This window comes from Camelus dromedarius, chromosome 15, assembly GCF_036321535.1.
Source record: "Camelus dromedarius isolate mCamDro1 chromosome 15, mCamDro1.pat, whole genome shotgun sequence".
Lineage (NCBI taxonomy): Eukaryota > Metazoa > Chordata > Mammalia > Artiodactyla > Camelidae > Camelus > Camelus dromedarius.
The window spans coordinates 9,938,327-9,957,385 of NC_087450.1; the positions used below are offsets into that span (position 1 = coordinate 9,938,327).

The following is a 19,059-nucleotide window of genomic DNA, read 5'->3' on the forward strand; positions in this document are numbered from 1 at the left end:
TTTCTGGGAAAAAGTGACATTAAGCTGGGAAGTGACATGGAATTTCCACAGATGGAAATAGGAGGAAGAAGAAATCTTAGGTAGAGACAAAAATACAGGAGTGGGGAAAAGGGTCAGACAACCAATGGTCCAGTTTGGCTAAATATCAGGCCTGCCTGGATTCCAAAGAAGGGTCCGAGCCCTTTGGAAGGCTTCAGCAGGCAGAGCAGAGAGGTTCACAAAACAGTCTCGCTCCTTCCATCCCCTAACACACACACACACACACACACACCAGCCTCACAACTGGCCCCTGGCTAAGAGCTGGAGGTAGAAGCACAGGACAAATTTGAAGCTACTCGAGTCTCTGACGGTGTCACTAGGGGGCCCCTGGTGTGTAGTGTATGTAGTCCTGATACAGCGCGGAAGCCCCCTAAGTGGGCAGAGGTACTCGGTTGACTGGGCGGGGGCTTCTACCAGCAGGCTGTGGGCTAGCCGCGGATAAAATATTGCACAGAGGCCTGCAAAACAGCTGAAAGAACCCATCTCAGCGACAGAATGTATGCAAACAACCCTTCAAACATATACACAGATAGAGGGCTAATCACTGGATGTGAAAATACCCAGCCATTCAAAAGGAGAGGACCAAGCCACGTGCTCAGGACAAGCAGCCTCTCAGGACACAGCTGATACGGGAGACAGGAGAAAACAGAAAAAATCTCGATGAGATTCACAAGACTAACACATTGATAAAACAGGCTATTAAAAAAAAAAAAAAAAGGAGCAATAGGAAAAAAACATTCTTAGATGGGAAAAATGCAGCTGCCAAAACAAAACACCCAATGAAGATGGTAACCATCAGACTAAACTTCAGTCAACCTAACCAGTGACTGTCACATAGATACCAACTCAAGAAAATTTCCCTAAACTAAGAGGAAAAAAAGCAGAAAATTATGAAAGAAATGAAAAGACACACAGTTTAGGAGACCCAATACACACTGTTGCATAGTGGTAGGGTATTTTTTTGTTTTTTTCTTTCTTTCCTCTGGAAAGACACAGCAAGCCATAATGTCACTTGTGTCCCACCTTACAGCAGGTAATACAATTCTGTATCAAACAACTTTTCAAACAAGGGCTAAAATGATACCTCAGAAAAGCTACCCACTCAGAGGAAATAATTTTCCTTCTCATGCGGTAAGAGTCCAATACAGGGAAATGTCAACCCCCAATAAAAAAGAGATGAGCAGAGGAAGACCACTACTCGTAAGGTATGTGATGCCCTCTCATCAAATTTCACCATCAGTGAGAATCACTGTCTAACAGAAACACGGCTTACCTCCAGGTATTTTAGAACGGCAATGAAGTTTAAAACCACGGGATGACTAGGAGTTACAGTCGTGGGAACTGATCAGATAGAAAAGCAGCCAAAATCAAAGAAGAAAAATTAAAGAAAATCTCTGAGATGTGAGACTTTCCATCTAAGAAATTCACTGAGTCACTGAGAAAAGATTTAATATAGATTTACGCATACAGTTCTCTCACACACACACACAAGTACCCACGACCGGACCTATCCTGGCAAAATGTGAACAATTCATAAAAGCAAAACAACACAAAAACCTAAGGTGGAGGAAAAGCATGAATTACCTACATTTTTTTTTTAAAGATCAGAACCATGTAACACTTCCCTACAAAAGAAACTGAAGACATATAGACAAACAATCACTCAGAAATGATACCACTCACTTTCCAAAAAGTTTCTCTAAAATATATTTCAACCAATTGAAAAATGAATCAAAATAAAGAATCAAGAAATGGGAAGAAGTGGTAACAAGAAAACAGTGGTCAGTGAATGACCAGCAGAACAGAGTTAAGTATAAAGTAACTACTATTAATGTGGTTAGGAAGTTTACTGCCAATTTCTACTGTTAAAAGAGAAATTTCACAATATAGAAACACCCTGGATCTATAAAATTACAGATTTCTATAATCTGGGGGATGGAATCGGGAGAAAAGGATTATAAGAAAGTAGTAAAAGTTAATTTTTTTCTTTCACAGAGACTTCACTGACATTGATAGATAGGTTCAAACGTGTGTGTGTGTATTTTAATTAAAGTAGAATTGATTTACAATCTTTTATTAGTTATATCAGGTGTACAGCATAGTGATTCAGAATTTTTTGCAGATCATACTCCATTACAGGTTATTACAAGATGATGGCTATAATTCCCTCTGCCACACAGTACATCCTTGTTGCTTATCTATTTTACACATAATAGTTTGTATCTGTTAATCTCATACCTCTAATTTGTCCCTCCTCTGGTAACCATAAGTTTGTTTCTAGATTTAGGGGTCTTAAACATGTATGCTTTTAACTTAAATGTTTCCACTGGTGGAATAAAAATAGTAAAGTTTCCATATGAATGAAGGAAAAAAGGAGATGAAAGCACAAAATAAAGTGGCAGGAATAAATTAAACATCGTCATGATAAATGGGAAAAAAATCTCAGGAAAGGCAAACCCTGGGACTCGGTGAAAGCTAAAAACCCTGTTAGTAAGAGAAATACCTAAAACAAGATGACACAGATGAACTGCAAACAGAGGGACAGCAAGCTCCACCAAGTAGATGCAAACAAAAAAGCAGATGTGGCAAAGCCGTATTAAGAGAAAAAGCAGTAAATGCTATAAGAGGGGTTTTTAACACTAATAAACCAATAAAAACTTCACAAAGAAGTTATGAACCTTTTTACATGAATAAAGCACTAAAATACAAAAATATAGAGGAAAGCCAATTAAAAATACAGGGAGAACCGAACAGAACACAATAAAAGCTCAAAACTTTAATACACTTCTCTAAGATTTAATAAATAATAGTAGACCCCAAAATGAGCACTTGGAGGATAAGACTCTCAGTCATTATTTTTCTCACATATCTGAAATTGGGATACATCTTACAATGCTTATTAAACTTAACAGACATTTTAATTATTCCTTAGAAGTGTTTACTAAAATGATTATGTGTCTTACAATCAATGGCATTTTAGAATTTATAAAATATGTCACTTTAAACTCCATACCTTACAGATAATACATATTCTTCTTAAAAGTCCACGGCACACTTACCAAAACGATCATACATAAGCCATGAAGAAAAGCTCAGTAAGTTTCCCCAATTAAAACTTCTATAAAGGCGGGGAGGGTATAGAGCTCAGTGGTAGAGTATGTGCTTAGCACGCCATAAAAAAAAATTAAATTAAAATAAATAAATACATAAATAAATCTAATTACCTCCCTCCAAAACAAACAAAAAGTTTTAAAAACTATATAAGCCACATTGACCATAACAAAATAAAATTAGAATTAACAAAGTAATAAACACCCAAAATCTACTCAGAATATGTAAAACATTCAGAGTAATTCTTGAGCAAAAAATAAATCAAAACTGTAATTACAAACTCTAGAAATTTCAGTTAAAATCTCATATGTTAAAATCCAGAAGACAGAGCCAAAGCTTATCCCATGAAGAAAATTTCCAGTTGCAAATGCTTTTATTACTAAGGCAGAAAAAGGGGGAAATACACAAATTAATCATTCACATTAAAGAGCTTTAAAAATGCAAAGAAATTCTGAGAAGTAAATAAATAAATTTAAAGACAAAAATGAACAAATTAGAATGTAAGCCCCCACAGAATTAAAAAATAAAACCCATTAATTGGGTCTTTTAAAACAGGACAAATAGACAATCATCTGTCCTATCTATCCTTCCCCAAATATTCACACAAATAAGCAACATAAGACAAAAGACAGTAATTCTGGACACAAAAGAATTAAAAGTATAAAAGAATACATGTACTAATTTTACACAATTAAATTTGAAAATCTCAATAACAGGGTAATTTCCTAAGAAAACAAAATGATCAAAATTGACTCAAGAATGTGAAAAAAAAAAAAACACTAAATGATAACTGAGGAAGAAACGGTTGGCCAATAACTATGAATCCATATAATTTGAAAACCGATTTCTATCATACCCTCAAGGAATAGATGATTCTTATGCTAAAAATAATGCAAAACTTCTCGTTTTCACAACCATGATGGTAAAATCCGTCAAAAACTATTCACACAAATATTAATACCATTAAATTTATAAATATACATGCAAAATCCCAACTTAATGGAACAGTACACCATGAATGAAAGGGTTCATTCTAGGAATGTGAAGATGGCACCATTATCAAATCTATGACTAATACTAAGAGATATAAAAAGAAAAAAATCCCATGGTTACCTCACTAGATGCTAAAAAAGGCCTCTGATGAAAATCCAACATCTGATGCTGATAAAAACAGTTAATATCCTAGTAATAAAAGGGTACCTCCTCCGCATGGTTTACTGAAATGAATGACAATCACAGAACTCGACAGTGAGACATCAGAGGTAGCTTCACTAACGACAGAAGAGATAAGGGTGATACCACCACTGCTATCATTTAACATTCTTCTGGAACTTCTGTCCAATGAAAGAAAACAGAAACGAGGTTTGGATACTGGAAAACTCTTACAAATGATTAGTATTTAGAGAAAACGATTATTTTTTAAAACCTCAAGCAATTAAGCTAAAAAATTAATATGAAAACTAAGGCACACAAGACAAATACAACAATCAACTGCTTTTCTTTAAAATAGCAATAACCTGTTTGAAAAAGGTGATGGGAAAACAGATCCTAGTCACAATAACAAAATACAAAATCACTCAGGAATAAACTAAACAAGCCCACTGCTGGGACACAGAGATAACTAGTAGGGGAAATGAGACTCCTGTAACTTTAAGGCCATATAAAGAGTAAAAGCTTAAAAGCAAGGGAAAGAAAAGCAGGTGCATGTTTTTATAATCTGGGGCTGTGAGAGGGCTTTTTAAACTTTAACATCAAAGGTAGGAACTCTAAAGGACAAGACAGATCTGATCATATAAAAACTTCCAAGTATCATACTACAAAATATATCATATGTAAATATAAAGGAAAAATGACAAACTAGGGAAAGTATTGACAGAGTTAAGATACATAATATACAATGAGTTCTTATGAAGTCATTATAAAAACCTGAAAATCTCAACGGAAAAAAAAAGCAAGAGGTTTGAATAGGCAGTTCAATAAAGCATGCTAATAAATGGCTGATAAAAAAAGTTCAATTCACTGGCAACCAAAGAAATGTGAAATAAAATAACACACCATTTTCTTGCCTCTCAAGTTAGAAAAGATGAGGGGAATGGGTACAGCTCAGTGGTAGAGCGCATGCTTAGCATGTACAAGGTCCTGGGTTCAATCCCCAGGACCTCCATTAAAAAAATAGTAATAATAATTCTCTAAAAAAGAAAAGATGAAAAAAATAACTCCCAATGTTGCTGAAAGTATGAGAAAACTAGTACAACTTTTCCGAAGGAAAATTTTGTTAAATACAACAGAAGTCAACAAAACATGTAATTTTTGGATATCAAAATTCTAGTTCTAGATTATGGTTCTAAATTACCCTCAAGATTTAGCTATTAAAAAGAAAAAAAGATACAGCTACAAGGATATTCATTGTTGTAACAATGTCTATAATAAGGAGAAATTAGAATACTAAATATTCAAAATAAGACTAGATAATTAAATGATAGTAAACCATATTATGCAGTATATGGCAACCATCAAAATGATGTTACTATGAAAGAAAGATGTTGTATATCAAGTGACATGTAGGTGACAATCAGGACTTTTGTTTTAAAAAAGGAAATGTATGTATGTTTGATACATTTATGTAAGTGTGTGTAAATATATATATATTTTTCTCCCCTGTAGAAAGAAACCTAAAAGGACAAAAATGTTAGATAGCTGTATTACCTCTGGATAATAAGATTACGGGAGTATCAGTTATCTATTTGCGCCAAAATTTAGTGGCTGAAACAAAAAACATTCGTTATCTCAAGTTTCTGTGGTAAAGGTATTTGGGACACAGCTTAGTGCTGGTTATGCCTCAGGGTTTTCGATGAGATTTCAGTCAGGATGTTGGCTGAGGTTACAGTCATCTGAAGACTTGACAGGAGACTAAAGGATCTGCTTCCAAGAAGACTCACTCACATGGCAGCTGTCAGGAGGACTCAGTTCCTTGCCGTGTGGGCCTCTTCATAGACAGGTAATCTGTATGACCTGGCAGCTGGCATCACCAGAGCCAAAAGTAAAAGTGATCAAGCAAGAACAAGATGGAAGATACAATGCCCTTTATGACCTACCATAGAAAGTCACACACTTTTAACCCTGCTACTGTGCATTCATTCGAAGCAAGTTACTAAGTCCAGCCCACACCCAAGGGGAGAATTAAGGGCCACCTCTTGGAGGAAAGAGTATAAATCCCCACAACAGATGACCTGTGCATACTCAGAAAAAGATAATTTATTTTCTAAATAGAAAAGTTAATTTCACAAATACACACACACATACATATACGAACACAGAGACAATTTAAAAAATAAACATCCTCAATAAGTATTACGTGCCTGTCAAAAAAGGTAACACAATCCTGAGTTGGAGTAACAGAAAAACAGCACCCAGAACAAGTTCTATGATGCTCTGTACTATTTAGACCACATTCGGAACGTCCTGTCCAGCTCTGAGTACTACTCTGACTAAAAGCTAGGTGGGAAACTGACAAACTGGAGTGCATCACCTAGACAGAGTAACTTGAGAATGAGGACTAGTCTGGAGGAAAATGGTATTTGGTTTCAAAGAGAGAAGACTTGATGGGGGAGAAAAAGCAAGCCTTAGAAATACATGAAGGGCTGCCATGTGGAAAAGTTAAAAGACTTAAGAGGCACAACTTGAACCAATGAGTCAGAGTCACAGGTATGCAAAGTGGCTCGTACAGGAAACTTCCTAACAATAGGTTGTTAAAAACAAGAATGAGGCACTCAGTGAGTGCTCAGTGACCGCGGGAGCAGTCTGTGGAGACTGAGGCATGGTGCTGCCACTCCCCCAGCTCCCTCTAAGGTTCATGTCCAGCTGGTCCTTCCCTGCTCACAGCGATGTGGCTGGTGCTGAAACCAACTCTATAGCCTCTCCCAGAGCAACTGACCTGACACTCGGGCCTAAGCCACGAGGCATAAGTGAAATGCATGGTGCTTGGGACAGGTTATTGCCTGGCACGTAGTAAACACTTCATAAATTTTGCAATTATTTCTGCATTGCCTCCAAATGTGACAAGATGCTCGCTAAGGTCCCTTCCAGTTTCTAAGACTTCACAAATATGTTAAAGTCACTATAGTTAACTATTACTCCTGATGGTCAGTTTCAGTAATAAACTTAAGGGTAGGAATGGCAAAATTAATCTTCAAAGTCAGGTTGGCTGGACATGCTTTGGGAAACCATAAAGAACAGAGGCATTTATGTAGACATGTAAAAACCACAAAAATCAAAACTAAACAGATTTAAACAAGTCATCTTCTCTGGTGTACATGGTCCTTTCTGGAATGAAGGGTTTTTTTTTTCTAAAGGTGATTCAGACTGGACTACTTAACCTACTCAGAGCAAATTAGATTATTACAATTAGTTTATTCACCCATGCCTGCCAACTACCCACCACAACTGGAAACTTACTTTTTGGGTTCCAGCAGCCTGGACATTCTGCCATGTTGCTACAGGTTCTGTAGCTACGTGCCACTCTGGGTAGGTTTTCGCGAGTAGCTTCACAAAGGTGGACTTCCCCACAGCTGCAACACAAACAGCATGTATTGGGATGCTTCCTGAAGCAGGGCCGCAGGAGAAGGCTGCTACCAAACTGCCACAAACGCCCGACTCAAGGGAGTAAGTACCGGTTTTTCCAATTTCAAAACTCAGCAGCCACATCACTGCCAGACTGATGACAGGTCAGGCCATGCTAACCAGTCACCTTAATGCAGCCAATGGGGAGGTGGGGAATATCTCTAAGATTTGATTTGTAGTTTTAATGTCCCAACCTTCCAGAGGCAGAATCTTTAACAACAATAGAATAGACTTTCCAGGAGGGTGGTATAGCTCAAGTGGTAGAGCACATGCTTAGCATGCACGAGGTCCTGGGTTCAATCCCCAGTAACGCCTCTAAAAATAAATAATCACCTACCCCCCTGCCAAAATAAAATAATTAAATAATACAATAATAGATAAATAAAATATTAAAAAAGAAATAGATGAAATCAGCTACATATGTTGTCAGGCTTGAATCAGCCCTATTTATTCTGTGACAGGGTAAAAATTGCAAGTTTTTCAAGATAGAAAAAACGAAGATAAAACCCTCATTTATTCAACAAATCTAACCAATATTCAGGGAGCTACTATGCACTCAGGACTGTCCAGCACTGGGGATACAATGGTGAACCAAACACAGGATGGATTTTGCCCTCACAGAGCTTGTATGGGAGATAGACAGTAAACATTCATACGAGTAACTAAGGAATTGTGTTAAGTGTTAGGAAAGAAAGAAAAGTGCAGAACTGCTCTACTATAACTCAGGAGATTAAGGATGCTTCCTCTGAAAAATGTCATCTGAGGTGAGACCTGAAAGATCAGGATTGCCAGGCCAAGGGGTAGAGGGGGAAGGCAGAGGGAGCAGTGTGAACAAAGGTCAGGAAAAGAGAAAAACGTTGCGCACGACAAGACAGAAAAGTCTGTGGCCTCAAAGCAGCCACTGCTGCAACAGGGTGGTCAAGTGAGAGAGAATGCGTGGAGAGGTAGGAAGGCAGGCTGGGGCCAGCTCACACAGGGCCTCACGGCCGTGGTAAGAAGTTTAAATTCCATTCGAAGGGCAATGGGAAGTCAGTGATGATGGGTTTCAAGCAGGGAAATGACAACCTTCCATCTCGTTTGTAAAAGACCACTCCACCAGCGATGTGGGAATGGACTGATAAGGAAGCAGGCAGACCAGTTAGAAGATAACAGTAGCTTGAACCAAGGTGATAGCAGAGGAGGAAGAAAGCAGTGGTTGCTGTGAGAAATGTTTTAGAGATGAAATTAACCTAGTACCACGATATTCAAGTTATCTTTTCCCATTTACGCCAATGTCTAGCCCATACCTTAAGTTCCAGACTCACCATCCAAGAGCCCTTCAGACACTTCCACTTGCATGTCCCACAAACACCTCAGTCAATATGGTCCCTAAGTGAACTTATCATCTTCTCCACCAAAATGAGCTCCTCCCGCATCCCAACCTCCAGGGTTGGCAGCAGCATCCACCCAGTCAGGACTTCTTCCTCCTCTGCCAAACCTCAAGCAGCCACCAAGCGCTTTTGAACCTGCCTTCTCAATTTTCTCCATCTGTCCTTTTCTCTCTATTCCCACCTCCCACCCAAGGCCAGGATCTCATTTGTTGCCTCTCCAGCTCTGGCCTTGCCCTCTTCAATTCATCATTCACACTGCAGACACACGAAAAACTAAATAACACTGCTTAGAATCCTTTGGCAGCTCCCTATGCCTTTACAGGAAAACTCAAACCCTTTAGATGGTCTACAAGACACATCAAAATCTGGCCTCTGCATAAACCTCTCTGCCTCAGCTTCCCTTCAGGCATCCTGAGCTCCTGCTGGACCAAACTCCTTGAAACTCTAATCATGCCATGCTGTCTGCTGCAAATGTGATTTTGCATATGCTTTCCCATTTCCTGGAACAGCGATTCTTTTCACCTGGCAAACTCCTACTCAATCTTCAAGATTTTGCTCAGATGCACCTCCTGTGGGAAGCTTTTCAGGACCCTGACACCTCTAAGTGGGACCAGCTCCTTTGTGCTTGGCCTGGCATTCTGGGTAAGACTCCATCACCCACAATACAATTCTGTTTCTCTAGGTAGAAGATGGGGCTCCTCCAGGGCAGGAGCCAAAGCCCAGACTAATGACATGGCTGAATGAATAAAACACACAATATGTTATTAATTCTGGTTCCCCATGAAACCCACATTGGTTAAAAACCAAAAAGTGAACCTTAACAGTGCATTTGGAGCTCAATCTCCCCTATCAGAGATGATCTTTCTCAAGTGAATTCTCCCCTTAGGAAGAACCCAAATGGAACCAAGAGAAGGAGAGGGGAGGCACCCTTCCAGTCAATTCTATCAGCCACTCATGGTTACTGATCGGGAGTAAAGAGATGTCTCAGCAGAAGAGCCCACACATCCACTATGTGACATTTATCACACACCACCCCAGCTCCTCTCTGAACACACAGGGTCAGAACAAACAACAGAAATCTGTGTATTTTGTAGTCACGCTCGTCTCTCAGTCCCACCTCCACCCAACTCACGTGAGTCTTTGCACATCTGCTCAGCCTCTGTTCCTCCCACACTTCAGTGGATAAATCCCTCCCCCCTGCTCTGCTAGGCCTGTGTCTAAATCCTTCCCCTACCAAGCCTACGGCCCACCTCTTCCCTGAAATTCAGAACTTCTCTAGCTCACACCAAATTCCTACCATGTTGGGCAGTTGAATCAAACAAGAAATATTCATTAACTGCCTCTGATAGGATTAGCTTTTTGTTTTTATTGTCTCATGGGTCTCACTTTTGGTTTCCTAATAGGATCTCAACCTCTGAGGCTGGGTCCCAGGAATCCACATCTGTAAAGTACGCCCCAAGGGACCCTGATGCGCACTTACATTTGAGATTGCCATCGGAACAATCTGATCACAACCAACAGAGGCGGTTTTTTAAACATATAGGTTCCAAACATCACATCCCAAACTACTAAATAAAACCCTCTGGGCTTGTCATGGAATATCCAACAGAGTTGTAGGAATTAAAAATTGATGGGGTTTGTATATTATCAGATACCTGCCTCCTCAGACTAGTCCCTAGTTTAAAATACTTAGCACAGATAGTCAATATTTAGAATGCAGGTTGCTGATTAAGCCTAAAACAGGGTCTCTGCCTATCAGTTGAAAAACTGTCTCAATTAATATGAAAAGATGAAGGTAACTGATTTGTCAGATGGGTGGGACTGCATGGTTGTTAGAATTACTTAAATTTTTTACGTAAGAAATGATTGCAGATGAAAAAAGGACAGGCCCTGAGGGTTAGGGAGTGCCAACTTCACCTCTGAGATCAGACACTGTTAGTTCATCTAAGGGCAGTCAGGGCTCTGAGAAACCGACTCATGCCATTTAAACACACAAAACCGGAATGTCAACAAATCAGATGTGATGGGAAATTACAGTTCCAATGACTGGAACAATCACACCAGGCAACACCCCGACCCTGCACACCACTCCCCATTCCAAAAATGGCTTTCCCCATTCTGGAAAGCCGGCTGAGCAATGAGAAGCCAGCTTCAGCAAAGAAAGACAGTAAATGGGGGCGGTAAGTCCTAGAAGCTTTGCCATCCATGTTGCCGGAGGGCTCGGGGAGCCTGGGTAATTTACCATAGGGCAGCATTTCTTAAGCTGCATTCCAACAGAACTGGGCTGAACCAGGCACCAACCACACAGATATGGAATAATTATTTTAAAAAATAATTCAAAATTACATATTTATCTTAAAACTAGACACAGCATAACTTTTTTAAAGCTATGACACATGATCATAATAGTTTTTTTCTTCCTTTTAAGGCTTTAATTTTTTTTTTTCTAAGACAAATGTTTTAAAGTACTCCCAGGGGTTTCATAAGAATGGTGTTGTCTGGTTCTCCACTGCTACACGGGCCTCCTCCTAATGACCAGAATGTCTGTGTCCACCAAAAGTCCCTCTTCCTCAGGCAGCACTGGGCAAACTGACAAATGCCTCCCTTTGGTGGTCTCCATGCACAGCACCAGCCTCTTACGATATTGTTATCTCAGACTTATCGCAATTAAGTTAGGTCCCAGCTTAACTGTTCTCTTTCAATATACATTTTAATATCATGAAATTTGGGAGGTATCAGATCTCATAAGTAGCATCAAACCTTCCCCTAAGGGAAAAAGGATGCAAGGTATTTAAAGCAAGTACACACCAATGTGTTGATTTTTATTAGCACCAAGATTGTCATTCCACAAGCTGAACCAAAGAGTTCTGTTGCTAATGTTCATCTTTTCCTAAACCATGCTTTTTTCCCTCCCACAATTTCTCTGTAAACTACGATGTCTGGTATAGCTACATGATACTAAAATCTATTAGTAAGATAGTAAGTGATATAACACTCGAAATAATATATTATTTTTAATTTAATGTAACTGTAATTCATGGGAGCCTCTTAAGTATACCATCATCTCCAGGCATTTTCTCCGCCTGAACAAGATGAAAAACCTGGGAAAAAATCCAATCTAAAACTTTTTACCAAAAAGCAAACTACAGTAGTAAATATAAAACTGCCTATCTTCAAACCAAAAACTTCTTCCAAAGAAAATTCAAAGTCTTTATTTCGGGAACTATATTTGCATTCATTCAACCAACAGCTGTTTATGGAGTAGTCACTAATGGTGGGTACTATAACTAAAATGATGGAGTAGGCTGAGATGCTCAGGAAACTTGTATTGAGATTAAGCATCCAGGATCAGGTAGGCTCTGAGCCTAAAAGCACTCTGGGGGAAAAAAAAAAAAGCACTCAGCGGAGTTAAAGAAACTTGATACATTTTAGCCTTGATTACTCTTCTTTTCTCTTCTCTTCTCTTTTCTTTTCTTGGGAAACTGTTAACACAAAGAAGTTCCTCACAGCTTCCAGACTACCAAATTCCTGCGTTCAGCATGAGGCTCTAATCCATTTGGAATGCCCTCCCCACCTCTGCCCACCAGTTGATTCATCCTTTCACTGTCGCCTCCTCAGTGAAGTCTCCTTGAACTCTCTCCAGCTCCACCTTATCCCTGGGCAAAGTTAATTACTGCCTGCTCTGCTTTACCAAGGCATCACACTGTAATTATTTGTTGACTCATCACTCTCCCCAGCTAGGCTGGGAGCTCAGGGACTAACTGTTTCCTTGCATCCTGAGTATCTAGCCAGGTGCTAAGACTGGAGATGGATGGATGGAGTGAGGTGAATCACAGAAACAGAGAATCCAATATACAATGTTTGGAATAAATAGGTCTCTTTCCCCTACTAGGATTCTTGTCCAATTGTTTATACTTAATGAAAGTAAAAGATACACATTAGTGATGTTAAATCACTAATTTTGAATGCTGGAGGAAATGTTATTAGGGCACTCCTCCACTGCTTTACGTACAAGTCTCTAGATGGCAAAAGTGAAGTATCCTCTGTCAGACCTTTGAAAATCAAAGTGAAAAAACAAAAAACAGTCGGAGATGCCTCACTAAGAATAATTCAGATTTGTAATCATAAAATAACTTACTTTGGAAGGTGAAAATACACTTCAGTGATGAATACACTTAAAAGATAGGCTAGGTATTTTATTTTTTAGATTGTAAGCGATTCTAGGTTGCAAGCATTTGACTTTCAATCACACATGGCATCTGGCTTAGTAACTCACGCCAGGTGCCATTAGTTGCTCCCTCACTGACCCATCTTCCTGTCTGCTGCTGTCTGCACATGCAGGATCAGATGAACAAGATTTACAGCAGCAGGACTACGAGAAAAGGCCCTCTACACATATCTAACTTCAGCTGGGACATGGGTTCACCTTCCCCTGTTCAGATTTTCTGAGTGGACAACTCTCTGATTTGGGTGTGTGTGTGGAGGGCTGCCACCTGTGGTTAAGAGAACACGATTACTATTTAAGAAGTTTAATGTATTTCCTCTGTGGACAGCAATGACTAACTTCCACAAGGATATCACAGCACAGAACTCAAGCATCTGGTAAACACTGAATGAGTGCAACGGGCCAGGCGTGGGTTAGGTGCTGGTGATACAGAGATGAGCAAGACACTAAGTGGCTAACCCAGGGAATATGCAAACAGTCTCAACAGGACGCAAGTGCTGCAGCCGTTCTGGGCACAGAACGTTACGTGAGCACACAGAGGAGGCAGTGACCAGTTCTGTCTGGGGAGAGTCATCAGGCTGTGTGGGTGACAGAGAAAAACATAACAGGAGATAAAACTAGAAAGAGCCAGATTAAGGTCCCCCAGTCCCACTTCTCATTAGTCACACTTTCCTTGGGCAACTGTGTTCACTTCCAAGGCTTCCACAACTACCCCCACAAGTCAACAACTTCCATATCTCAGATCCCAGCTCCAATCTCTCTACTGACTTAGGTTCTTCTTCCAGTCTGCCTCAGAACAGCAATCTCTGTCCGTCTCAGAGGCATCTCCTACAAAATGTATCACTCTTACCTCCCCAGATGTCCTCTTCCTTTATTTCCATCCTCGGTTCTCAGACTCAGTGTCCAAATTAAACCTCCTTATCCCTCGCCTCCAAGTGGCCACCAAGCCCCGTTAATCCCACTTCCAAAATCTCTCTCAAACCATCATGTCTTCTCTGTCCCACCATTCTCTGTTCAGGCCTGCACCTTCCCTCCCTTCAGCTATACAACAGCCACAAAACTAGTCCATCTACTCCAAACTCTATTCCTATTCATTCATTCAACAAACTGGATGCAAGGCAGTATGAGTCCTGCAGCAAACAAAACACACAAAGTGCCTGCTTCATGGAGCTTTCTGTCTATTCGTTCATTCTAGCCAATTTCCTCTTTAAGATTAATCTGGACCACGGCATATACTGGCTTCAAGTCTTCAGCAGCCTCCCACAGCCCAAATGAGAAACCCCTAGCTGTTCAACATCTGGCAAATCCTCCCCTTCCAACCTCTGGTTCTACCATCCTCTCTCAGGCCCTTTAAACTCCAGGCACAAGATCGATATTAAAACTGCATGTTTCCAACAAAACAAAAAAAACCCTGCATGTTTCTCCAGGCTCTGCACTGGCAAGTGTTACTTCCTGTGCCTGGAACACTCTTTCCTTGGGGGTAGGAATTCCTACCCCAGAGATTCCGAGTGTCCATGTCCAAACCTAGCACTCATCACATGCTACAGAAATTATGTTTAGAAGTCTGCTCCTCCCACTTCACTGTGAGGATACGAGGTGGCCCACATCTGAGTCCACCTGCACAGTAGGCACTCAGTGAGCCTTCGATGTGTGAGAAAGCAAGGAAGAAGCATAGGAATCTGGAAAGGTTAAGAAGCAAAGGTCAGGAAAACTGCGAGAAGCAGCTCACACTTCACCTGATGGCCTGACTAAAGTACTCACTTTGTGAAGTGTTCCTCTCTGGGCTCTGAGGACAGAGCTTCCTTTGCTGTTCCCAAAGTACAGGACAGAACACCTTGAAATAACACCCTCAGGCAGGTAGCAGGACCTTCCCGTCTCATTCCTTTCCATGTTTTTGATTTGGCTGGAGAAATACACACAGCTTTGGTGACTGGGCTCAGTTTAAATTCAAGACCACTGAGTATAAATGGGTCCTTACTGCCACCCAGCAATTCTGCGTTTCTCCCGCTCACTCTCTAGACTCTTTCATGTCTTTCCTCTCTCCTCACACTCACCCTTAGCTGATCTTTCTTCCAGTTTCACTGAGAAAACGGACACAACCAGACGATCTTCCCCAAGGTCCCGCTACACCTACCTGAGTCAGTAATCACTGATGCTGGCACTCCCCCGTTCCTAGGGAAACTGTGCTCCTAGCTAAAGCCAGCCTCTCTCTGCTTGGGCAACAGGTTCCACTCCTCCTTGCTTACTGAAATCACTCTGGCAAGTCTATCCTCTTTCCTGTTTTACTAGTTTTTTCCTTCTCTACCAGCTTACATGATCTAATTCCTCTTACAAAAAAGAAAAAAAAGAACGAAAACAACCTTCTCAAACCCTCTTCCCATTTCAGCTACCACCCTGTGTCTCCCCTTTCTAGAAAAACTTCCCAACAGTTGTCTTCACCCACTGTCTCCAGTTCCTCACCTCCCATTCTCCTTGAACCTCCGCCAATCAGACTTTCACCACTTCCGCTCCTATAATTGTTCAAGTTCACCATAGAGCTCCGTTACTTAAACGGCATTACAGTCCCTGCCCCTAGACACCAATGTCATGTGGCTTCCAGGACATCATTCTCTTTTGGTTTCTCTGCTATCTCAGTGGTCATTCCTCTCAGTCTCTTTTGCTGGTTCCTTCCCCTCTCCTCCATCTCTCTAATCTTTGTGTGCCCAGGATGGAGTCCTTTCCATCCACACACATAGGCTCCTGGCTTTAAATACCATCTACATTTAGTAACTCCAGTCCTGGAAGAGTCTGAACTCTGGACTTATATACCCAGCTGACTATTCAACAACCCTGCTTAGATCTCTAAAATGTGTGTAAAAACCTAACGTGCCTAAAACCCCAAACGTGAAACGACCCTCTGGCCTCAGGCTGTTCTTCCCACTCTTCCTCATCTAAGAAAACTGGAACTCCATCTCTCAAGTTACTCAGGCCAAAATGATTGGAGTCATCACTGAGCCCTCTTTATCTTCTATGCCACTTTCTTTCTTTCTTTTTTTTTTTTTTTTTTTTTTTACTTTAAACAAAGAAACATTCTTATTCAAAAGTTCTGATTAGTATCGGCATTTGGCATTCAGGACTTCACTGAATCCTCCCAACAACTGCCAGAGGGCATTACTATGGTTAAAGTCACATTACAGGTAAAAGAGACATTTCATTTGGCTAATGTTCCACAGCTACAAAGTGAAGGGGCTAAAATCAAGCTCACACCTGGCTTCCAACATCTCCTCATTCTGCTGTAGACCAGGCAGGCTCTTCTTTCTCTGGTTTTGTTCCTATTGATCAATGGTGTTTACTTGGTTAAGGGCTGGAGAATAAACAGGCAACATTCCAGGGATCCTGGAGGATCATGTATTGATTTGGTCTTTACTGGACTCTCCAAAGGATGTTTCCCCAGTGCTCCTCCTCTCAGATAATCCAACCCACTCAAAAATCTGCTGGTCTTGGAGGGTCTCCTGGGGAGTTGGTGGGGGGGTGGTGGCTACAGCTCACTCGGTGGACACAAAAGCTGGTGGGGGCATAAGAAGCACTCATCCCCATGAACTCTCCTCAAGGCTGACATCAAGCCTGGATCATCAGAACCAAGATTCCACATCTTTCTATTACCAAATCCAGTGTGCCTACTTTAAATATAACTAGAATCTAATCACTTCTCACCACCTCCATTACAACTCGTCATCACAACAACTTCCTGACACCTTCTATTTTCAACATATCAGCCAGAGTGATCTTTTTATAATCTAAGTCAAATCACGTCACTTGACTGCTCAAACCTTCCAACAGTTTCCCATCTCAGAGGAAAACTCCATGGTGGACTACAAGGCCTACACGATCCAGCCACTCCTCACCTTCTGACCTCATCTTCCCCCGATTCCCCCTTGCACTCCACTCCAGCCACAATGGCTTTCTTCCTGTTCCCTGAACACACTTCCCACCTCAGGGCCTTCTCACTTGGCCTTCCCTCCGCCTGGAAGATTCTTCTCCCAGTCATCCACATGGTTCACTCCCTCACCTTCTTCAGGTTTTTGCTCAAATATCACCTTCTCAGTGACGCCTGTCTTGATTACTCTATTTAAAAACTGCAACTTCCCTCAACCCCTCATCCCTGAATTTTCTCCATCACACTCCTTACTGTCTCATCTACTGTTTACTTTGCTTAATTCATGTTGTCTATTGTCTATCTCTCTCTACTAAGAGTTCCCTGAGAGCAGAGATTTTTATTTGCTCTGTTCACTGCAGTATCCCCAGTGCCTGAATATGGAAGTCACTCAAAGGGCTATTTGTTCAATGTGTCAGAAAAGAAACTGTTTGTTGCTAGAATGTTTTCCACACTTAACAATTGCTAATCCCTTTTTTGGGCTCAGCACCTTGGCAGGTAAAAGCCTCAAGTCCGACCGTAGTAACATTAAATTGAAATGTTTTGCTTTCATTTATTTTTTGATTATTTTTAAGATACTGCGTCTCTACTCTTAGAACAGTTATTCTTAATTTAATACACGTTTTAAAGTTTAACAAGTGAGCAGCTTCTAAGAAAAACGCTAGAAATTATAGTGGGACTAGCAAAGAGACATAGCAAAAACAGTGAAAGTGGTATTTGAACGACTGAAGGTTAGGAACTATCTTAGGGTAGGGTTGCCTATTCTAAGATAAAATAAGGACATCCAGTTAAATTTGAATCTTAGGGTTTTTTTAGTGTATGTTCCAAATATTGCATGGGACACACTTACACTAAAATATTATTCGCTATCTGAAATCTTATTTTAAATGCGCATTTTTTTCTCCCCTAAATCTGGCAGTCTTATCTTAGGAGAACAAAGAAATCACACCCTGTTCCTTATCGCTTCCATTTTGACCTATCCAAACTAGCTAGCTCTTGTCCTATCTACGTACTGCGTGGCATTTAGGCCCCAATAAACGTGTCCCTGTGGGAGCGTACTGATGCCTGACGTCTGTAAAATCAAAGAAGCAAAAGCCCACATTGCACCTTGTGAGGGGAAAGGCCTGCCAGCTCAGAACAAGCAATCCGGCCGCATCAGGCCGAGAGGGAGGGGGTTCGGGGCCCACCTCCCTCTCCCAGCCTCTCAGACACTTGTTCTGTGGAGGCCGAAGCTTGGCAGCTACTTTGCGGCCCTTACCAATGTTGCCTTCGATGGAGAGCCTTCGGGGCCAGCGCCCCGCGTGTAGACCCCTGGAGGGGGGCATGCCCCCGAGTGGGCTCTGAGCCACGGACTTGCAGGGTGCTCGCAGCAGCCTTAGATAGAACCGGCCCACGGCCATCCCGCCCACGAGTCACGCAGCGATCACTTCCGCCGAGAGCACTTCCGCCCCCGGTACCTCCGACGCGCTTCTGACGTCAGGCGATCGCCAGGCAGGAAGTGGGTGGGGTTGAGCTAGCTGGAAGGGGGAGGGGGCCCAAGGGACCGCTCTGTTCTCGCGATGTTTGTAGCACAGTGTTGCGAAGAGAAAGCCGAGTGTGAGGTGCGGGAGGAGTTTGTTGACAATTGGAGTGGCCGCCGCGCGAATCTCGCCTTCGTTTCCGTTCACTGCCCAAACAACATTTAAAAAGAGACATAAGCTAGTATTTCCATCACCTTTGCACTTTTGTATCATTTTAAAATAAATTTCATAACTAAAGACAAATAAAAATAATTGTAATTT

The 19,059-nt window shown here is 41.2% G+C and overlaps 1 protein-coding gene across 5 annotated transcripts in view; it reads right to left on the minus strand.

Moving 5' to 3' along the window:
- The window catches only part of DGUOK (deoxyguanosine kinase), a 30,800-nt gene extending 12,066 nt beyond the window's left edge, over positions 1-18,734 (minus strand). For 2 of the 5 annotated variants that reach the window (XM_031467314.2, XM_031467315.2), the window contains exons 1-3: positions 18,537-18,664; positions 15,127-15,268; positions 7,606-7,718 (exon numbers count right to left, since the gene is read on the minus strand). Coding sequence is in view for 1 of the 5 variants with exons in the window: in XM_010988929.3 (XP_010987231.1) it covers positions 7,606-7,718; positions 18,537-18,678 (255 nt within the window). In the remaining 4 variants the exon portion in view is untranslated. Of the gene's footprint in view, positions 1-7,605; positions 7,719-15,126; positions 15,269-18,536 lie in introns of all 5 variants that reach the window. The other 3 variants (XR_837849.3, XM_010988929.3, XM_031467318.2) reach the window with 3 other exon arrangements.
- Positions 18,735-19,059: the final 325 nt, after the last annotated feature.